The 19,873-nt window shown below is 39.9% G+C and overlaps 1 protein-coding gene across 2 annotated transcripts in view; it reads right to left on the reverse strand.

The window, feature by feature from the left end:
* Window positions 1-19,873, reverse strand: part of DIP2C (disco interacting protein 2 homolog C) — a 911,498-nt gene that overhangs the window by 475,595 nt on the left and 416,030 nt on the right. For both annotated transcript variants that reach the window (XM_053713839.1, XM_053713838.1), the window contains one exon: window positions 4,159-4,269. In XM_053713839.1, coding sequence (XP_053569814.1) covers window positions 4,159-4,269 — 111 coding nt within the window. The remainder of the gene's footprint in view (window positions 1-4,158; window positions 4,270-19,873) is intronic.

Raw genomic sequence — 19,873 nt, forward strand, 5'->3', positions numbered from 1 at the left:
TATTGAGATACTGCAAATCTGCAGTTGTATCTTATGGACCACCACTAAGGTTAAGCTGATTGTAAATCCTATTGTTTCAAAAATGCTAGGATCTATCTGTGCAATGAATAAAAGGGACCTTCCTTCTAAATATACGATAAAAGTACTTTTATTGGAACTTCCGGTGGGCGGGATTACTGGATGGAAGCAAATGCTGGGAGCTCTGCATGTCTAAGCTACAAATAACGCTTATTCACCACTTTACACCGCCATCCAGCCCCCCATGTTATGTGTCTTGCTAGGAGACTTTGAAACTGTCATCGCTAGCCGACTTTTTGAAAGGGAAGGGCATTACATCGGCCCTAGCCCCCAGGAGCAATTTACGAAACCCTTGTGGTCCGCCATGTTGGCGCATCAGTTCAACTAAATCGGGCATTGCTACAACTGATTACTTGGCAGATATGGATTTCCTGCCCGCTAACTCTGGAATAATGGAGTCAGAGTGTAATCCTGCTGCACAGATAATTGCAGTATTTATGCCAGCATTTAATCGCCTGATCCACAGCTATGAGAGACTGCATGAAGCAGTTCATGTCGCTGGGAAGCACGATTTTACAGAAAATTATAAGGAGAACCTGCAAACCGGCTCTACAGTCCGAGACCTGCAAAATTTACTACCCACTCACCCGCACGGGTCCGCTCTGCTTGCCGACTCCGTTGTTCGTGACTATAGCCCGGCTGGAGGATCCCCGGCATGTCACGTGGAGGAGGGGTCACCCCCTGTGCACTCACCATTTGAGAAACCTTGCGGCCCTGCGGGATTAGTTATGGACTGCCCACTGAGCACTTCTTTGGATACCTCGGCTCCCGCCCTGTGCGTGTTGAGACAGGACATTGGGACACCACTTTTGCCTGACTTGCTGCAGTACCCTCCCTCTCTACCAGATGCCAAGCCAGCCTCAGAGATTACCTGCTGTCCCGCCAGCATACTGATGCCCATAGCTGCCTCTACAGAGCAGAGCCGTACTGACATACCGTTACAGCATGAGGCAAATACGTGGGGCTCCTGCAGAAGCCGTCTCCCACAAAAACGCTATACTCATCTGAGAAATAGTTATTTATCTCTAACCCGTGTTGGAATCGGGTGAACTGTTTATCTAATCCTAGCCACCTGTTGTCAGGCCGTGGTTCCTTTGTATATGCCCTATTGCTTATCCGATGTATGGATCTTCTATCTTCCACAGCACATACCAGAGCCGGCTGAATTATCACATATGTATTTACGTTGTGGATTGTTATCCACCCTCAGGCTCCAAATAGCAGATGACTGTGTTCAATATTTTTCCAGATGCTGAATGTGTGAAATTTTTATTGTATTTGTTGGTGTTGTTTTAATTTTCCATATTTGTTTGATTAGAGTTATAAAACTTGAGACCCCCAGGTTCCTTCCTTCCCCTTTAGCCAAGAACCCAACCATCCCTGAGCATGCTTGTTATCAACATAATAGAACTTTTAAAATCTGTAGTACAGATAATATATCTAGTTATCCCAAACTATTTCCATAGAGGTAATAACCTTATATTCGGTCTAATGACACCAGCACGCCTATCCAGTTTACGGAAGCTATATCTTCTTAGTTGGGCGCTTACTGTCTACTGCCCAAAAATGTCAGCACACTTATTAAGTCTCCCTATTATATACCCACAATCTTCTCTGCAGCTTTTTGATATAATCCCCCCTGTTCCCATAGAGCACACATGGCTCATCAGTGAAACCTATGCTGCTGTCTGAGAAACGCACAAATACATGTTGTATTACAAGAGCTATATTTTCTTAGGGATGTGCTTACTTTAATCATTATCCCAGAATTCTACTTTTAATATTAGACCATAACCCCTGGACCCCGACTGGGGCATTTGGGTACCCATAAAATAAGAACAAAAGAAAAACCTCAATTGTATCTAGTTCTAATTGATACTCTCATGGTTGCGTACGCCAATATTTATTAAAACCGCTCTGCACAAACAAATGTTCTCTTTATGCAATGCGCAGGGTTAATGTACCTCTAAAATAGGAGACGGTACTTGTTGTAGTTTATTTATGGTTTTCTATTGCTTAGTTTTGTTATGCTATAACTCCAGTAATGTATACAAGTATTTCATAAAGATTGCTCAACGTATTTCTGATAGAAATTTGAAAACTTTCCATTAATATAAGTGACCCAACACTATTACTGGCCTAATATTGTATTGTACTAATGTTATCACGCTAACTTATAGATTATTCTGTGGAACATGCAGAAATGGTATTTGTTGGTCTATATACACTCGCTATGTCCCCCCCTCCCCTCACCACTCTACCCCTCCCTCTCCCCTGACTTCCCCTCCCTCGCCTCCTTCTGTCTCCCCTGTTCTATATCCTATGTTTGTTTGTTCCCCCCACCTCCTACCATTCTACCGTGCCCTCTCCCGGTTTTCCTCCCCCTACCCCTCCCTTTCTGCCTCCCCTGTTCTATGTCTGATTGTTTGTTTGTTTGTTAATAATGTTAAAAACCCCAATATAGTGGTGCAAACCCATATCTATTAGAGCAATGGTTGCCTACTGAAAATTCTGAAATTACATGTATGTCATTGTATGATATGTTTTATCTGTCTTCTTGGCTCACCCTGCGAGGTGGGCTGGAGAGACAACTTGTAACTTTGCGCCCTTTATTGGTTATAAATAAAAGTTAAAAAAAAAAAAAGTACCTTTATTATGTTGCTCCATTATACTAAACAAAGCCACTCCGGATGCTCCATGGCAAAGCCCTATGGCTAGGATGGCTATTGGCTAAGAGGTGGAAACGTCACCTCATGAAAAAAATCAGATTTGCAATGGGCGAGGGGTGGGGGTTTAGTTTAGTATAATGGAGCAACAAAATAAGGGTACTTTTAGCATACATTTAGTTAAACTTCATAAAGCAAGGTTCCTTTTGTTTATTGCACAGACAAATATTAGCATTTGTTTGAAATGCTAGGATTTACAATCACTTTAAGTAAATCCTCATTCTTCTGAAGGAATAGAATGAATGCCCCACAAGCAGGAGTTCTAAAACACTGACAAAGAGGGCTATAGTATGAAAGCGCCAGAAGTTAGGACAGAAATACCAGCTACTAATTGATGGGTTTCTTTAAAGGGACAGTGAAGTCAATATTAAACTTGCATGATTCAGATAGGGCATGCAATTTTAAACAACTGTCCAATTCACTTTTATCATGAAATTTGCTTTGTTCTTCTGGTATTCTTAAGAAGCTAAAACTAGGTAGGCTCATATGCTAATTTCTAAGACCTTGAAGGCAGCCTCTCATCTCAGGGCATTTTAAGTTTTTTCACAACTAGAGGGCGTTTGGTCATGTGTGCCATATAGATAAGAGTGTGCTCACGCCCATGGAGTTACCTAGGAGCCAGCACTGATTGGCTAAAATGCAAAACTGCCAAAAGAGCTTAGATTAGGGGGAAGAGGCTTAGATACAAGGTAATTACAGAGGTAAAAAGTAAATTATTATAACAGTGATGGTTATGCAGAACTGGGGAATGGTTAATAAAAGGATTATCTATCTATTTAAACAATAACATTTTTGGTGTAGACGGTCCCTTAAAGTAGGATTCAGATTTTAGGATTACAGGATTTTCACAGTTGCAAAAAGACAACATGGGCAGCTATTAATGGAGGTAGTTTCACAACTGAAAAATGGACTTTGATATAGGGTAAAGTGAGGTAAATGAATTTAGAATTATGCATTTTGGGATGTTGTTTTTAAATCTATGATTATGGCCAAGTTGTCCAAAATGTACCAGATATGCAGATTAGCGTGTTACAGATTTCTGCCACCACTGAAAGCTCTTGTGTTTGTAAATAGTTCACTCAGATAGATTGATGGATTTAGTTTATCAGATAATGATGTGGAATCTGTTTACCAAAGCAGTGAATTGGGATAAAAAAGTAAAAAGAAAGGCTGCGGCACATCTTAACTTCTGTGCTGACATAGCGGATAACACTTTGCAGCTCAATAGGTTAATGGTTCTTTCAGCAGCAAGGTATACACTTCAGGCAGAATATAGATTGGCAAACTTGTTTATGCACTCAGACATTTGCAATACAAGTCACTTGGTTTTATAAGTAGAAGCAGTGAGACTCACCTGACCTATACCTTTCATCCCGTGACCCTGAGGAGCGCCGTCGGTGATATCTGGAGGAAGAGGAAGGAGTGACAGGTGTTCTACGTTCTGGTGGCAAAGATTCACCTAACCCTGCAAGAGAAACTAATATTAAGTATCCAGTTGGAAATACTACTTGCCTGTAGCACATCATCAGTATGGTTTTCACATAATGGTTAAAGAACATTACATTGCAGAAATACCATATCCATTCTTTAAGAGTACATAAAATAAAACAATAGACAAAGTATGTAGCTCCTACAAGAATGTGTTGGTAAAAGAGCCACTTATTCCATATGTATCATATACTAGCGTATCTATAGAGGTTATACATCCAGTAATTCCATATGTATCGTAAACTAGCATATCTATAGAGGTTATACATCCGGTAATTCCATATGTATCGTATACTAGCATATCTATAGAGGTTATACATCCAGTGATTCCATATGTATCGTAAACTAGCATATCTATAGAGGTTATATATCCAGTGATTCCATATGTATCATATATTAGCATATCTATAGAGGTAATTCCATATGTATCATATATTAGCGTATCTATAGAGGTTATACATCCAGTAATTCCATATGTATAATATACTAGCGTATCTAAAGAGGTTATACATCCAGTAATTCCATATGTATAATATACTAGCGTATCTAAAGAGGTTATATATTCAGTAATTCCATATGTATCATATACTAGAATATCTCTAGAAGTTATAAGGTAATTCAATATGTATCGTATAATAGTGTATCTATAGAGGTTATACATCCAGTAGTTCCATATGTATAGTATCATAGCATATCTATAGAGGTTATACATCCAGTAATTCCATATGTATAGTATAATAGCGTATCTATAGAAATTATACATCCAGTAATTCTATATGTATCGTATACTAGTGTATCTATAGAGGTTATAAATCCAGTTATTGCATATGTATAGTACAATAGTATATCTAATAGATATCTATAGAGGTTATGCATACAGTAATTCCATATGTATAGTACGCTAGCATACCCTCTATAGCTATGGTATTGTACTATACATAAGGAATTACTGGATGCAAAGCCTCTATACAGGGAGTTCAGAATTATTAGGCAAATTAGTATTTTGACCACATCATCCTCTTTATGCATGTTGTCTTACTCCAAGCTGTATAGGCTCGAAAGCCTACTACCAATTAAGCATATTAGGTGATGTGCATCTCTGTAATGAGAAGGGGTGTGGTCTAATTACATCAACACCCTATATCAGGTGTGCATAATTATTAGGCAACTTCCTTTCCTTTGGCAAAATGGGTCAAAAGAAGGACTTGACAGGCTCAGAAAAGTAAAAAATAGTGAGATATCTTGCAGAGGGATGCAGCACTCTTAAAATTGCAAAGCTTCTGAAGCGTGATCATCGAACAATCAAGCGTTTCATTCAAAATAGTCAACAGGGTCGCAAGAAGCGTGTGGAAAAACCAAGGCGCAAAATAACTGCCCATGAACTGAGAAAAGTCAAGCGTGCAGCTGCCAAGATGCCACTTGCCACCAGTTTGGCCATATTTCAGAGCTGCAACATCACTGGAGTGCCCAAAAGCACAAGGTGTGCAATACTCAGAGACATGGCCAAGGTAAGAAAGGCTGAAAGACTACCACCACTGAACAAGACACACAAGCTGAAACGTCAAGACTGGGCCAAGAAATATCTCGAGACTGATTTTTCTAAGGTTTTATGGACTGATGAAATGAGAGTGAGTCTTGATGGGCCAGATGGATGGGCCCGTGGCTGGATTGGTAAAGGGCAGAGAGCTCCAGTCCGACTCAGACGCCAGCAAGGTGGAGGTGGAGTACTGGTTTGGGCTGGTATCATCAAAGATGAGCTTGTGGGGCCTTTTCGGGTTGAGGATGGAGTCAAGCTCAACTCCCAGTCCTACTGCCAGTTTCTGGAAGACACCTTCTTCAAGCAGTGGTACAGGAAGAAGTCTGCATCCTTCAAGAAAAACATGATTTTCATGCAGGACAATGCTCCATCACACGCGTCCAAGTACTCCACAGCGTGGCTGGCAAGAAAGGGTATAATGACATGGCCTCCTTGTTCACCTGATCTGAACCCCATTGAGAACCTGTGGTCCATCATCAAATGTGAGATTTACAAGGAGGGAAAACAGTACACCTCTCTGAACAGTGTCTGGGAGGCTGTGGTTGCTGCTGCACGCAATGTTGATGGTGAACAGATCAAAACACTGACAGAATCCATGGATGGCAGGCTTTTGAGTGTCCTTGCAAAGAAAAGTGGCTATATTGGTCACTGATTTGTTTTTTTGTTTTGTTTTTGAATGTCAGAAATGTATATTTGTGAATGTTGAGATGTTATATTGGTTTCACTGGTAAAAATAAATAATTGAAATGGGTATATATTTGTTTTTTGTTAAGTTGCCTAATAATTATGCACAGTAATAGTCACCTGCACACACAGATATCCCCCTAAAATAGCTATAACTAAAAACAAACTAAAAACTACTTCCAAAACTATTCAGCTTTGATATTAATGAGTTTTTTGGGTTCATTGAGAACATGGTTGTTGTTCAATAATAAAATTAATCCTCAAAAATACAACTTGCCTAATAATTCTGCACTCCCTGTAGATATGCTATTGTACTATACATAGGGAATTACTGGATGTATAGCCTCTATAGATATGCTATTATACTGTACATATGGAATTACTGGATGTATAACCTCTATAGATACGCTAGCATAACCTCTATAAATATGCTATTGTATCTATAGAGGTTATACATCCAGTAATTAAATATGAATAGTATAGTAGCATATCTATAGAGGTTATACATCCAGTAATACCATATGTATAGTATAATAGTACATATATAGAGGTTATACATCCAGTAATTCCACATGTATAGTATAGTAGCATATCTATAGAGGTTATACAACCAGTAGTTCCATATGTATAGTATAATAGCATATCTAGAGGTTATATATCCAATAGTTCCATGTGTATAGAATAATAGCATATCTATAGAGGTTATACATCCAGTAGTTCCATATGTATAGTATAATAGCATATCTAGAGGTTATACATCCAATAGTTCCATGTGTATAGTATAATAGCATATATATATATATATATATATATATATATATATATATATATATATATATATAGAGGTTATACATCCAGTAGTTCCATATGTATAGTATAATATCATATCTAGAGGTTATACATCCAATAGTTCCATGTGTGTAGAATAATAGCATATCTATCTATAGAGGATATACATTATAGTATACAAATGAAATTACTGGATGTATAACAGATTTGTATAACTGAAAACATCAAAATAAAGAGCAATATTACACTGAAGAAACACAAAGTGCAGACCCAAAAGAGAAACCCATATCTATATAATAATGGAAAAAAACTCAAGATTTACAGAACTGATAAATGTCACATACCCAATAACAACCATAGCAGTTAATTAGCTTACAGCAGTGAAGGCTAACGTACAAACCTGAGGGCAGCAGATCAGTATATTAGTAGTCGGGGACGCATATAAATGTATAGCTATTAAATAAACTAATATATTTCCTAAAATGTCTAGTAGTAAAAGGACAAATGTATCTGATGTTTTTGTCTTCAGATGTCTCTTTAGTTGTGATCACTACAAAGCACATTTTCTTGCTTCTACTTTTTCCCAGGGCCACAAAAACTATGGCACACATTGTAAGTTCTGCCTTTTTTCTGGGGCCACAAAAACTAGTACAAAAGACAGAATATAGTCCTTGGGCCGCCAGTTGGCCATCCCCAGCTTACAGATTATCATCAGAGAGATAAACACCATGTCAGAAACCTTGTCCCTTAAAATCAAACGTTCAATAACCAAACTAATAAAGGGACAGTAAAGTCAAAATTTTAAGCAGCATATCAATTCACTTATATTATCAATCTTGCCCTGTTCTTTTGGTGTTTTTTGTTGAAGAGTACACACAAGTAGGCTCAGAACCAACAATACATTTCCTGGAAACTTGCTGAAAGACATATTTGTGCAGCCACTAATCAGCAGCTAGCTCCCAGTACTGCACTGCTGCCTCTGAGCCTACCTAGGTATACTTTTCAACAAAGAATACCCAAAGAACAAAGCAAATTTGATAATACAAGCAAACTGAAAAAATATTTAAAAGTGCATGCTGTATCTGAATTATGAGAGTTTAACTCTGAAAGTCATGCCCCTTGTAATGCAATTATTAGAAGATCTGTACCACAAGAAAAGCTAACTTTATAAACATACATATATACAGTATATATATATATATACAGTATATATATATATATATATATATATATACACAGTATATATATATATATATATATATATATATACACAGTATATATATATATATATATATATATATATATATACACACATACACACAGAGAGATATATACATACATACACACAGATATATATATATATATATATATACACACATACATAACTAGCTGATTCCAACACATACGTAAGACTTAGGGGTAACCCTACACATGCCTACACACCATTGACACCTTTCTTCAATGCAGTCTTGAGGCTGGCTTTTTGAGTGAGAAAGAGTTTTCATTTTTGGTCACTGATTACCCGGTTGTGCCTGCATTGTACCTTTCACCGAAGGTTCATAAGACCTTCACAAATCCCCCGGGCAGACTTATTGTGTCTGCCCGAGGTTCGGTCCTTACCAATCTAGCCATCTATATTGATTCACATCTACAGAATGTAGTCAAGAATACTAAGGCGTACCTACAGGACTCGCCTAGTCTATTGAGAATACTCAGAGGGTATTCTGATTTACAACATGATGACATTCTGGTCACCATGGACGTTGACAGTCTCTACACGGTTATCCCCCATGTTGGTGGGGTTGAGGCGGTCAGGTCCATGGTGACTGGTAATGACCACTATTGCGGGCCACCGATTGAGTTTCTCTGTACTCTGCTTACTTTTTGCCTGGAGAAGAACTACTTCAAATTTGAGGATCATTATTATTTACAGGTGGCTGGCACTGCCATGGGTTCGAATGTGGCACCCACTTACGCTAACATCTACATGGCCTGGTACGAACAGGAATTCATGAAACCATTTGAGCACCCCCAAGTGAAATACTATACACGCTATATCGACAATGTGTTTCTTATTTGGATGGGGAGTGAATTGATGTTGCATGAGTGGGTGTCACATTTGAACCACATGGAGAGTCCCATACGGTTTAAGTTGGAATTTCATCTCATGAATGTACATTTTTTGGATCTTTGTGTGTTTAAGGTTGTGGATTCTGATGGTTTGCGGTTCGGTACATCTTTGTACACTAAGCCTACGGACCGCAACTCATTATTGGATGCAAGAAGTTTCCACCCTAAACACCAAAAGAAAGGTGTCTTGACCTCCCAACTCACTCGTGTCTTGAGAAACAACAGTGAGACACCGCTGAGGTTGACCCAATTGGATGAGATGGGTGAGAAGCTCAAGAAAAGGGGTTATGCTAAGGTCGAAATAAGCACCATTCAGGAAAAACTATTGAACACTGACGCCACCAGAAGCAATAGTAACACCGATAAGAATACCGGCAAACAACTTAATCTGATTACCACCTACACACCTGGTAGTGAGCAGCTGACAGGAGCAGTGCGCAGACACTGGCCGGTGGTGGAGACCGACCCCACATTACCATTTCGCAGCATGTCAGCCCCTAGGTTGGTTTACCGCAGAGCTAGAAACCTCAGGGACTTCTTGGTTAAGTCTGACCCGGTTAACCATTATCGTAAAGAAACATGGCTGAAATCATCTAAAATGGGAGTTTCCCTTGTGGCAACTGTACCACCTGTAATAGCATGTCTAAAGGTAACACCTTCCAGCACCCACAAAAGAACCAGAGATACAGGATCAACTATCGATTGAGCTGTACAAGTACGTATGTTATTTACATGCTGGTTTGCCCGTGCTCCAGTGTGTATGTGGGGAAAACGATCACTTCCTTTTGGGAGAGGATGGCGAACCATAGGTATGCTATTCGTGAAGCCCTAAAATCAGGCGAGTCTGATCAACCTGTGTGTGTATTGCATAAACACTCTGTTTCAAGTATCAGGTCCATGTTGATAGACCATGTACCGCCTTTGTTGAGAGGTGGCAACAGAGCTAGGAGACTTTTACAGTTGGAAAGTAGGTGGATTTATAGATTGGACACGTTGGCTCCAAGGGGCCTGAATACGTCACTAGATTTTAGTCCATTCTACTAACTGGTGTTGGCACTGTTTGATGATCTGCCTTGACCGAGTGGACTTATGTATTTTCCTCCCAGCGAGGTGCTCACTGTATGGAAAGTTTCTATTAATACTCTATGGAGGCATGATGTACTTTTTGGTTCTTTATATATATATATATGATTGTATGTATGCGGGTAGATCTAGGCTATAATATGCTTGATTGCTATGGCCTCTAATGCAGCTGGTATCATATATGTTAGACTAATGTTGTCATTCATTTTTGCTCATTTTTGCTTGCCTAATTCTGTCATCTCATATATCAGTGTTAATTCTAATTTAATGTCGGTTGCATTTTTTCAGAATACTCACATTTGTGATATGAGTGCGTGTCACTTTAAATATTTATGATCCGGTAGTTGATCTTTCTAATATGATCACATAGTGAGTGCTCTGATTGGACATCTGACATTCATAATAATCTGCCAATATCTGCCAATGCCTGTTACATCTAACTTTCGTTTATCGTTGGTTTTTCATGTTTATTGTTGGTTGCCCTTGACTACCTAATTACCCTAAATGCGGGTTAGTTCCGAGCATGCGCATTGTCGCGGCTGGGACTTTATGTGGATACACGCTCTGTCGTTTGGCATCATTGACGTTACTATGACAACGTTGTGCCATGCGTCATCACGCTAGGTACGCTAACGTGTCTACGTGACGTCATTGCTCTCACCAGGAAGACGTGAGCGGATGTGTGGCGGCAAAATGGATTTCATTTTTGTCTTTAAAAGGGGTATGTTTTTAGATTATGTGTTAGCTGATTTTAAGTGTGTGTTTTGCATTTTTCTTGGTTGCGGTATGACATTTGATAACAAATACCATAGTATCACAAAAAAAAGTGAAATAAATGTGATAAAAATGCAAGATAGAAGTGATAAATAGTAACACAAATCTATATTAAAACATAGACAATTGTGTGAAGTTCATATAAGGATATATGGATTCTTCCTGAAAATCTTCAATCTTCTGATTTTTCTTGTTTGATCCTAATATAAAAGAAAAGATATACCACATAGCGTAACTCTGTAACCTTATTGCAGTGCAGAATGTGTATATGCAAATGATTACTCACATGGGATGGAGCTATAACCAAGCTCAGGTGAATGCGCACACCCACTTTTATACTGTTGGGTAAACAGTTACTTGTACAGGATATTTGGATAAAAGGATTTATTAAAATACAAATATAAAAAGCGTCACAAGAGCTGCTAAGAACACCATGTACAACAGGATTGGCAATACAATGTAGTAATTGGAGTGCAGAAACTGAACCACACAACCTCCCCCTTAAGAGTCCAGTATATGTTGCTCTCCTTATTGGTGTGCAGATACTTGGAAGGACGCCAAGTACAAGTAACTGTTTACCCAACAGTATAAAAGTGGGTGTGCGCATTCACCTGAGCTTCAGATGCAATTTCATTTGCACGTTTTCATATGAGGCCTCTTCAGCTTTGTAAACGGTGTCAATGGTACAGAGATTATACTAAGCTGTCTCAAAGGATATTTTTGGATCCCAGTACAAGTCAGTCTCTAACTTTGTGGCTGAATCATCAGTTTATTATTCAGGGGGCTTCTTTTGCTCATCATAAATGGACTGTGATCACTACAGATGAAAGTCTCTAACAATGAGGACCTGTTTGGGGTTCTCTGAAAGCACAGAGAGTTGGGGATCCCCGGAGGCTAGATTACAAATCAATGTTCTAGAACTCTTTGCAATTTTCAGGGCTCTTCAAGTTTGGCCTCTTTTGAAAAGAGAATCTTATCTCCGTAAACCCTCCAATAAAATGGCATGGTAATCAAGGTGACGTCAGCACCCGGAAGAAGCTCCACGCTGCATTGAGTGAAGGAGCGAAACGAGCATTTGGACTCGTCGTGCTTAGCAGCCTTTTCAACAGCGGATCCCCGCTTGCCCTGACTTACCCCAGAAGATTTTGCGTTATGGGAGCGGTGAAGATAGGAGGAGCGGTCGCGTGAATAAATACAGGTACTTTATGAACTGTCCTTTGCACGAAGGAATGCTTTTAGGCAACACATACCTGTGAATAAATACGTGTTTATATACGGCTCCTCCTCTCCTATGCTCTAACGTATTTTGGTGGCTCATTGTCATTAGGGGTATAGGTCTGGCTTGCCTGGTTTCGAGGCACTTTGGGTAACACATACTTCATATTGACTTTATTTCTTTTGGATTACAAATATCAGCATTTTACAATGGACTGATCATTGTTTGCTATTTCCTGGTGCACCAGATGTTTCTCGGCCAGTGTGATTAACACGTACTATTCTGGGATTCCCTGTATGAATGTGATGTGTGTGTTTGTTTTATTCATTAAAGTGTGCTTTTTTTAATTTTGATATATTGAATCTCTTGCGTATTCTTTACTTATACAGTTGTGCTGGATTTGCCTAGACTTTTGGAAATTCCTTATTTTGGAGTTTCTACTCCCTTTTCTATGTTGCTTCATATGTACTTTTTCTAGGTAGCACCTGTATTCAATTGATCACATTAATTAGTGCGTAACTCTCCCCCCTGTTTTTCTTATTCTGTGATTAAAACCTTGATTCAGGCTCGTAAGCCTGTAACTAGGAGAATCTATCACAAGGTCTGTAAGGCCTTTATTTCTTGGTGTATAGATCATGTTTTTGCCTGGCATTCTTCAGAATTCCCAGTATATTGCAGTTCTTGCAGGATGGTCTGGACAAGGGCCTGCCTGCCAGTTCTTTGAACGGACAGATTTCTGTTCTTTCAGTTTACTTCCACAGAAAGATTGTTAATCTTCCAGATATTCATATTTTTGCTCTGGTCCGTATTAAACCTTTAATCAAGCAAATTTCTCCTCCATGGAATCTTAACTTGATGTTAAGGGTTTTGTAGACTCCTACTTTTAAACCTATGCATAAGATGGATATTAAACTATTTTCTTGGAAAGTTTTTTTATATTTTGTCTATTTCTTCTGCTAGAAGAGTTTCTGAGTTATCTGCTCTTTCTTGCGATCCTCATCAGAATAAGGCTGTTTTAAAGACTAAAACTTCAATTATGCTTACCTGATAATTTTTTTTCTTCAGATGGAAAAAGAGTCCACAGCTGCATTCATTACTTTTGGGAAATTGAGAACCTGGCCACCAGGATGCGGCAAAGACACCCCAGCCAAAGGCTTAAATACCTCCCCCACTCCCCTCATCCCCCCAGTCATTCTGCAGAGGGAACAAGGAACAGTAGAAGAAATCAGGGTGAAAAGGTGCCAGAAGAACAAAAATAACAGACACCCCACAGAAAAAATACAGGCAGGGAGCTGTGGACTCTTTCCATCTTAAGAAAAGAAAATTATACGGTAAGCATAGTGTAAGTTTTTATTCATAAATGGAAAGAGTCCACAGCTGCATTCATTACTTTTGGGAAATCAATACCCAAGCTATAGAGGACACTGAGTGCAAAAACGGGAGGATACAAGAGGCGGCCCATTCTGAGGGCACCAGGCCTAAAAAAACTCAGCCAACAGAATCCTGCTTTGTCCAAAGCCGAGAAGAACTTTGGAAAAAAGGAAAAGGCCCAAGGACACTGACCCGCAGATAGTCCACAAGCCTTGCTAGAGACCACAGGAACTAGATTGACTGAGTCAACAGCCTCCAAGAGACACCGTCGCCCAGCAGTCGGTACACAACTTACTAAAGAACTACCGTATTCTTCCACAAAGAAGAAAAGACACAGAGAAAACATGATTGTACCTGTAAAGCGCCGCTAATCCCCCTTAAGGAACTCAAGGTGCTGCTCATTTTATCAACCTCGAAAGGAGGAAAGGCTGAGTAGACCTTGACAGGGATCAAACTTGCAACCCTCAGTTTGCTACAGTGCAGATTAGCCCCAGTGCATTAGTATGCTGAGCTAGCTGACCAGCTAGCATAAGGAACTCCAGAGTCCTAAATAAAACACAGAGCAAAAAAACAGAAAAACTGGGTCAGGCTAACAGAGACTCTCATAGAAACAAGGGGAGGCAAAGCCCAGATCACAGAAATACAGAAGCCACGGGATAAGGCTGGGAGTCTGAAAACAGAGAGAGGATCTTCCCCTAACACAGTGCAAGTGCACTCTAGAAAGCAACTTAAGACGAAGGTCCCCAAGTCGCAAAAAGGTAGCTCAGAGCACCGAAATATTCAGAAACGAAACCTCGTGCAGCAAGCTCAGATAGATCTGACGAAGAACACCTGAAGCAAAAACACTGCACGCTGCAGTCATCTAAAAATGACTCTGAAACTTAAATACTTGCAGGGCAAGTAGACAGGGCCGTCTTTAACACAGGGCAAAAGGGGCAGCTGCCCAGGGCCCAGTTTCTGTTAAGGGGCCCAAGAGAACTTAAACATTTTTTTTTAAATTTTTTTTTTATGGTTCATACCAGACTGCTGATGTGACATGGGGAACACACACATTCAGTCCTAATACTGTCACAGTCAAAAGTACTCTGCTTATATATTATTTTTTTTAAAAACTGTGCCAGACCGTGCCGGTGTCATGTGACATGCCAAGCTATTGCCATGTGCTGTTTTAGATGTGCAGCACTGAATGCAAAGCCCTAACTCGGCATACAGCCATTCCCACTGCATCATAAAAGGTCCTACTGGGGTTACCACTGTTACCAGGTAACTGCTCTGGTGGTAGGGATTGTTTCTGGGTAGGGCTGACTGTAGGCGCATGCAGCAGAAAGCTGGAGCTGCAAGCACGTGAGGATTTGAGCATCTTTGCAGCTGCATACACTGCTCTCTTCAGTCTTGAGGCTGTGTGACTCATCTCACACTGTATCCATGCAGCCTTAGACAGACAGCATCCAGTCTGCTGGTCCCCTTAGCCCTGCTCTTTCTGCTGTGGTCCTAAGATCAACTAACTGAAGTTTGTTAGGGGAACAGTGCTTTGTAGAAAGGTGTCAGTGGGAAGAATAAGTGAGTGCACACACACCCCTCCCCATGCAGCATTGTCTAGTGCAAGGTGAGAGGGAACTTGTTCCTAGCAAAGAAGTGACATGTGCTGCTGTTGCTGATGTATAGTGCCATGCTGATACTTCACACATTAATGTAAGGTTTATTTTTATAGTTTTTGTTTTCTCTCTGTCTCAGATTTTACAGCTTCCCATAGTAGCTCTGATGTTCCAGTCAGTAAACTTATACTGCACCTCCATGCTTCCTCCTCAGTCTTTACCTTGCTTTGCTCCTGTTGGTTGCCCTAAATCTCTTTAACCAGCTAACCTCACACCAGAATCACATTCAAAAGAATATTAAATGAATCCACAGTGGAGGAATTTATATATTTATTTACTTATTAGTACTGCTTAGGTACAGTTTCACATATTGCAATTTATTTCATTTTTTTTAAATGATTAGCTCAGCAGTGGATAATCCACTGCTGGGCTAATAATTTAAAAAAAAAAATGATTTAGTTGTTTTTTGGGATGGTGGAGTGGAGAGCGAAATTGCATGGGGGGGGGGCCAAGAAAATTTTTGCCCAGGGTCCAGTCAATATTAAAGACGGCCCTGCAAGTAGAAAGCATCTGAAAATTCTTCAGATTGCTAGGTATCCACTAACCAGTGGATAACGTTGCAGGCTATCTAAGATCCGCCAGTCCTTCCCACAAATCTTGAACGTTAAGAAAGGAGAAACTTTAAAGAGGCTTACTGTATCTCGAGTGCTCCGAGGACAAAATAGCAGAGCAACAGATCTCAAATCCTGCTCCAACACCAGACCAGCCCAAGCAACAGACATGGCTGATAGACAGAGGGGACAGAGAGACCCCAACCCCAAGCCCCCCAGGGAATGGAAAGAAAAAGGGGGGGACTCACCCCCTCCAACAGAGCTCGGGTGCAAACCCAATCCGTTCCTCCAAAATAAGGCACTCCCAAGGAGAACCCCCTAGGAACTGGAACAGAGAAAAGTGCAATAAATCCGTAGGAAGACCTGTCACAACTCTCTTAGGCCTAGATTTAGAGTTTGGCGGTAGCCGTGAAAACCAGCGTTAGAGGCTCCTAACGCTGGTTTTAGGCTACCGCCGGTATTTGGAGTCAGTCAGGAAAGGGTCTAACGCTCACTTTTCAGCCGCGACTTTTCCATACCGCAGATCCCCTTACGTCAATTTGCGTATCCTATCTTTTCAATGGGATCTTTCTAACTCCGGTATTTAGAGTCGTGGCTGAAGTGAGTGTTAGAAATCTAGCGACAAAACTCCAGCCGCAGAAAAAAAGTCAGTAGTTAAGAGCTTTTTGGGCTAACGCCGGTTCATAAAGCTCTTAACTACTGTGCTCTAAAGTACACTAACACCCATAAACTACCTATGTACCCCTAAACCGAGGTCCCCCCACATCGCCGCCACTCGATTAAAATTTTTTAACCCCTAATCTGCCGACCGCCACCTACGTTATTCTTATGTACCCCTAATCTGCTGCCCCTAACACCGCCGACCCCTGTATTATATTTATTAACCCCTAACCTACCCCCCACAACGTCGCCGCCAGCAACCTATAATAATTAACCCCTAATCTGCCGACCGCAAAGCGCCGCTACTTACGTTATCCTTATGTACCCCTAATCTGCTGCCCCTAACACCGCCGACCCCTATACTATCTTTATTAACCCCAAATCTGCCCCCCATAACGTTGCCTCCACCTGCCTACACTTATTAACCCCTAATCTGCCGAGCGGACCGCACCGCTATTATAATAAAGTTATTAACCCCTAATCCGCCTCACTAACCCTATAATAAATAGTATTAACCCCTAATCTGCCCTCCCTAACATCGCCGACACCTAACTTCAAACATTAACCCCTAATCTGCCGACTGGAGATCACCGCTATTCTAATAAATGTATTAACCCTTAAAGCTAAGTCTAACCCTAACACTAACACCCCCCTAAGTTAAATATAATTTAAATCTAACTAAATAAATTAACTCTTATTAAATAAATTATTCCTATTTAAAGCTAAATACTTACCTGTAAAATAAATCCTAATATAGCTACAATATAAATTATATTTATATTATAGCTATTTTAGGATTTATATTTATTTTACAGGTAACTTTGTATTTATTTTAACCAGGTACAATAGCTAAAATAGTTAAAATAATTACAAAATTACCTGTAAAATAAATCCTAACCTAAGTTACAATTAAACCTAACACTACACTATCAATAAATAAATAAAATAAACTACCTACAATTACCTACAATTAAACCTAACACTACACTATCAATAAATTAATTAAATACAATATCTACAAATAAATACAATGAAATAAACTAACTAAAGTACAAAAAATAAAAAAGAACTAAGTTACAAAAAATATTTACAAACATCAGAAAAATATTACAACAATTTTAAACTAATTACACCTACTCTAAGCCCCCTAATAAAATAACAAAGACCCCCAAAATAAAAAAATGCCCTACCCTATTCTAAATTACTAAAGTTCAAAGCTCTTTTACCTTACCAGCCCTGAACAGGGCCCTTTGCGGGGCATGCCCCAAAGAATTCAGCTCTTTTGCCTGTAAAAAAAACACATACAATACCCCCCCAACATTACAACCCACCACCCACATACCCCTAATCTAACCCAAACCCCCCTTAAATAAACCTAACACTAATCCCCTAAAGATCTTCCTACCTTATCTTCACCATACCAGGTTCACCGATCGATCCAGAAGAGCTCCTCCGATGTCCTGATCCAAGCCCAAGCGGGGGGCTGAAGATGTCCAGGATCCGTCTGAAGTCATCATCCAAGCGGGAGCTGAAGAGGTCCATGATCCGGCTGAAGTCATCATCCAAGCGGGAGCTGAAGAGGTCCATGATCCGGCCGAAGTCTTCTATCAACGGCATCTTTAATCTTCTTTCTTCCGGATCCATCTTGCAGACCTCCAACGCGGAACATCCTGCTGGCCCGACGGACTACCAACGAATGAAGGCTCCTTTAAGGGACGTCATCCAAGATGGCGTCCCTCGAATTCCGATTGGCCGATCCGATCAGCCAATCAGATTGAGCTCGCATTCTATTGGCTGATCGGAATAGCCAATAGAATGCGAGCTCAATCTGACTGGCTGATCGGATCAGCCAATCGGATTGAACTTGATTCTGATTGGCTGATTCCATCAGCCAATCAGAATTTTCCTACCTTAATTCCGATTGGCTGATAGAATCCTATCAGCCAATCGGAATTCGAGGGACGCCATCTTGGATGACGTCCCTTAAAGGAGCCTTCTTTCGTCGGTAGTCCGTCGGGCCAGCAGGATGTTCCGTGTCGGAGGTCTGCAAGAGGGATCCGGAAGAAAGAAGATTGAAGATGCCGTTGATAGAAGACTTCAGCCGGATCATGGACCTCTTCAGCTCCCGCTTGGATGATGACTTCAGCCGGATCATGGACCTCTTCAGCTCCCGCTTGGATGATGACTTCAGCCGGATCATGGACATCTTCAGCCCCCCCGCTTGGGCTTGGATCAGGACATCGGAGGAGCTCTTCTGGATCGATCGGTGAACCTGGTATGGTGAAGATAAGGTAGGAAGATCTTCAGGGGCTTAGTGTTAGGTTTATTTAAGGGGGTTTTGGGTTAGATTAAGGGTATGTTGGTGGTGGGTTGTAATGTTGGGGGGGGTATTGTATGTGTTTTTTTTTACAGGCAAAAGAGCTGAATGCTGGTAAGGTAAAAGAGCTTTGAACTTTAGTAATTTAGAATAGGGTAGGGCATTTTTTTATTTTGGGGGTCTGTTATTTTATTAGGGGGCTTAGAGTAGGTGTAATTAGTTTAAAATTGTTGTAATATTTTTCTGATGTTTGTAAATATTTTTTGTAACTTAGTTCTTTTTTATTTTTTGTACTTTAGTTTGTTTATTTCATTGTATTTATTTGTAGATATTGTATTTAATTAATTTATTGATAGTGTAGTGTTAGGTTTAATTGTAGATAATTGTAGGTAGTTTATTTTATTTATTTATTGATAGTGCAGTGTTAGGTTTAATTGTAACTTAGGTTAGGATTTATTTTACAGGTAATTTTGTAATTATTTTAACTATTTTAGCTATTGTACCTGGTTAAAATAAATACAAAGTTACCTGTAAAATAAATATAAATCCTAAAATAGCTATAATATAAATATAACTTATATTGTAGCTATATTAGGATTTATTTTACAGGTAAGTATTTAGCTTTAAATAGGAATAATTTATTTAATAAGAGTTAATTTATTTAGTTAGATTTAAATTATATTTAACTTAGGAGGGTGTTAGAGTTAGGGTTAGACTTAGCTTTAGGGGTTAATACATTTATTAGAATAGCGGTGAGCTCCAGTCGGCAGATTAGGAGGTTAATGTGTGAAGTTAGGTGTCGGCGATGTTAGGG

Source organism: Bombina bombina, chromosome 5, assembly GCF_027579735.1.
Source record: "Bombina bombina isolate aBomBom1 chromosome 5, aBomBom1.pri, whole genome shotgun sequence".
Classification (NCBI taxonomy): Eukaryota; Metazoa; Chordata; class Amphibia; order Anura; family Bombinatoridae; genus Bombina; species Bombina bombina.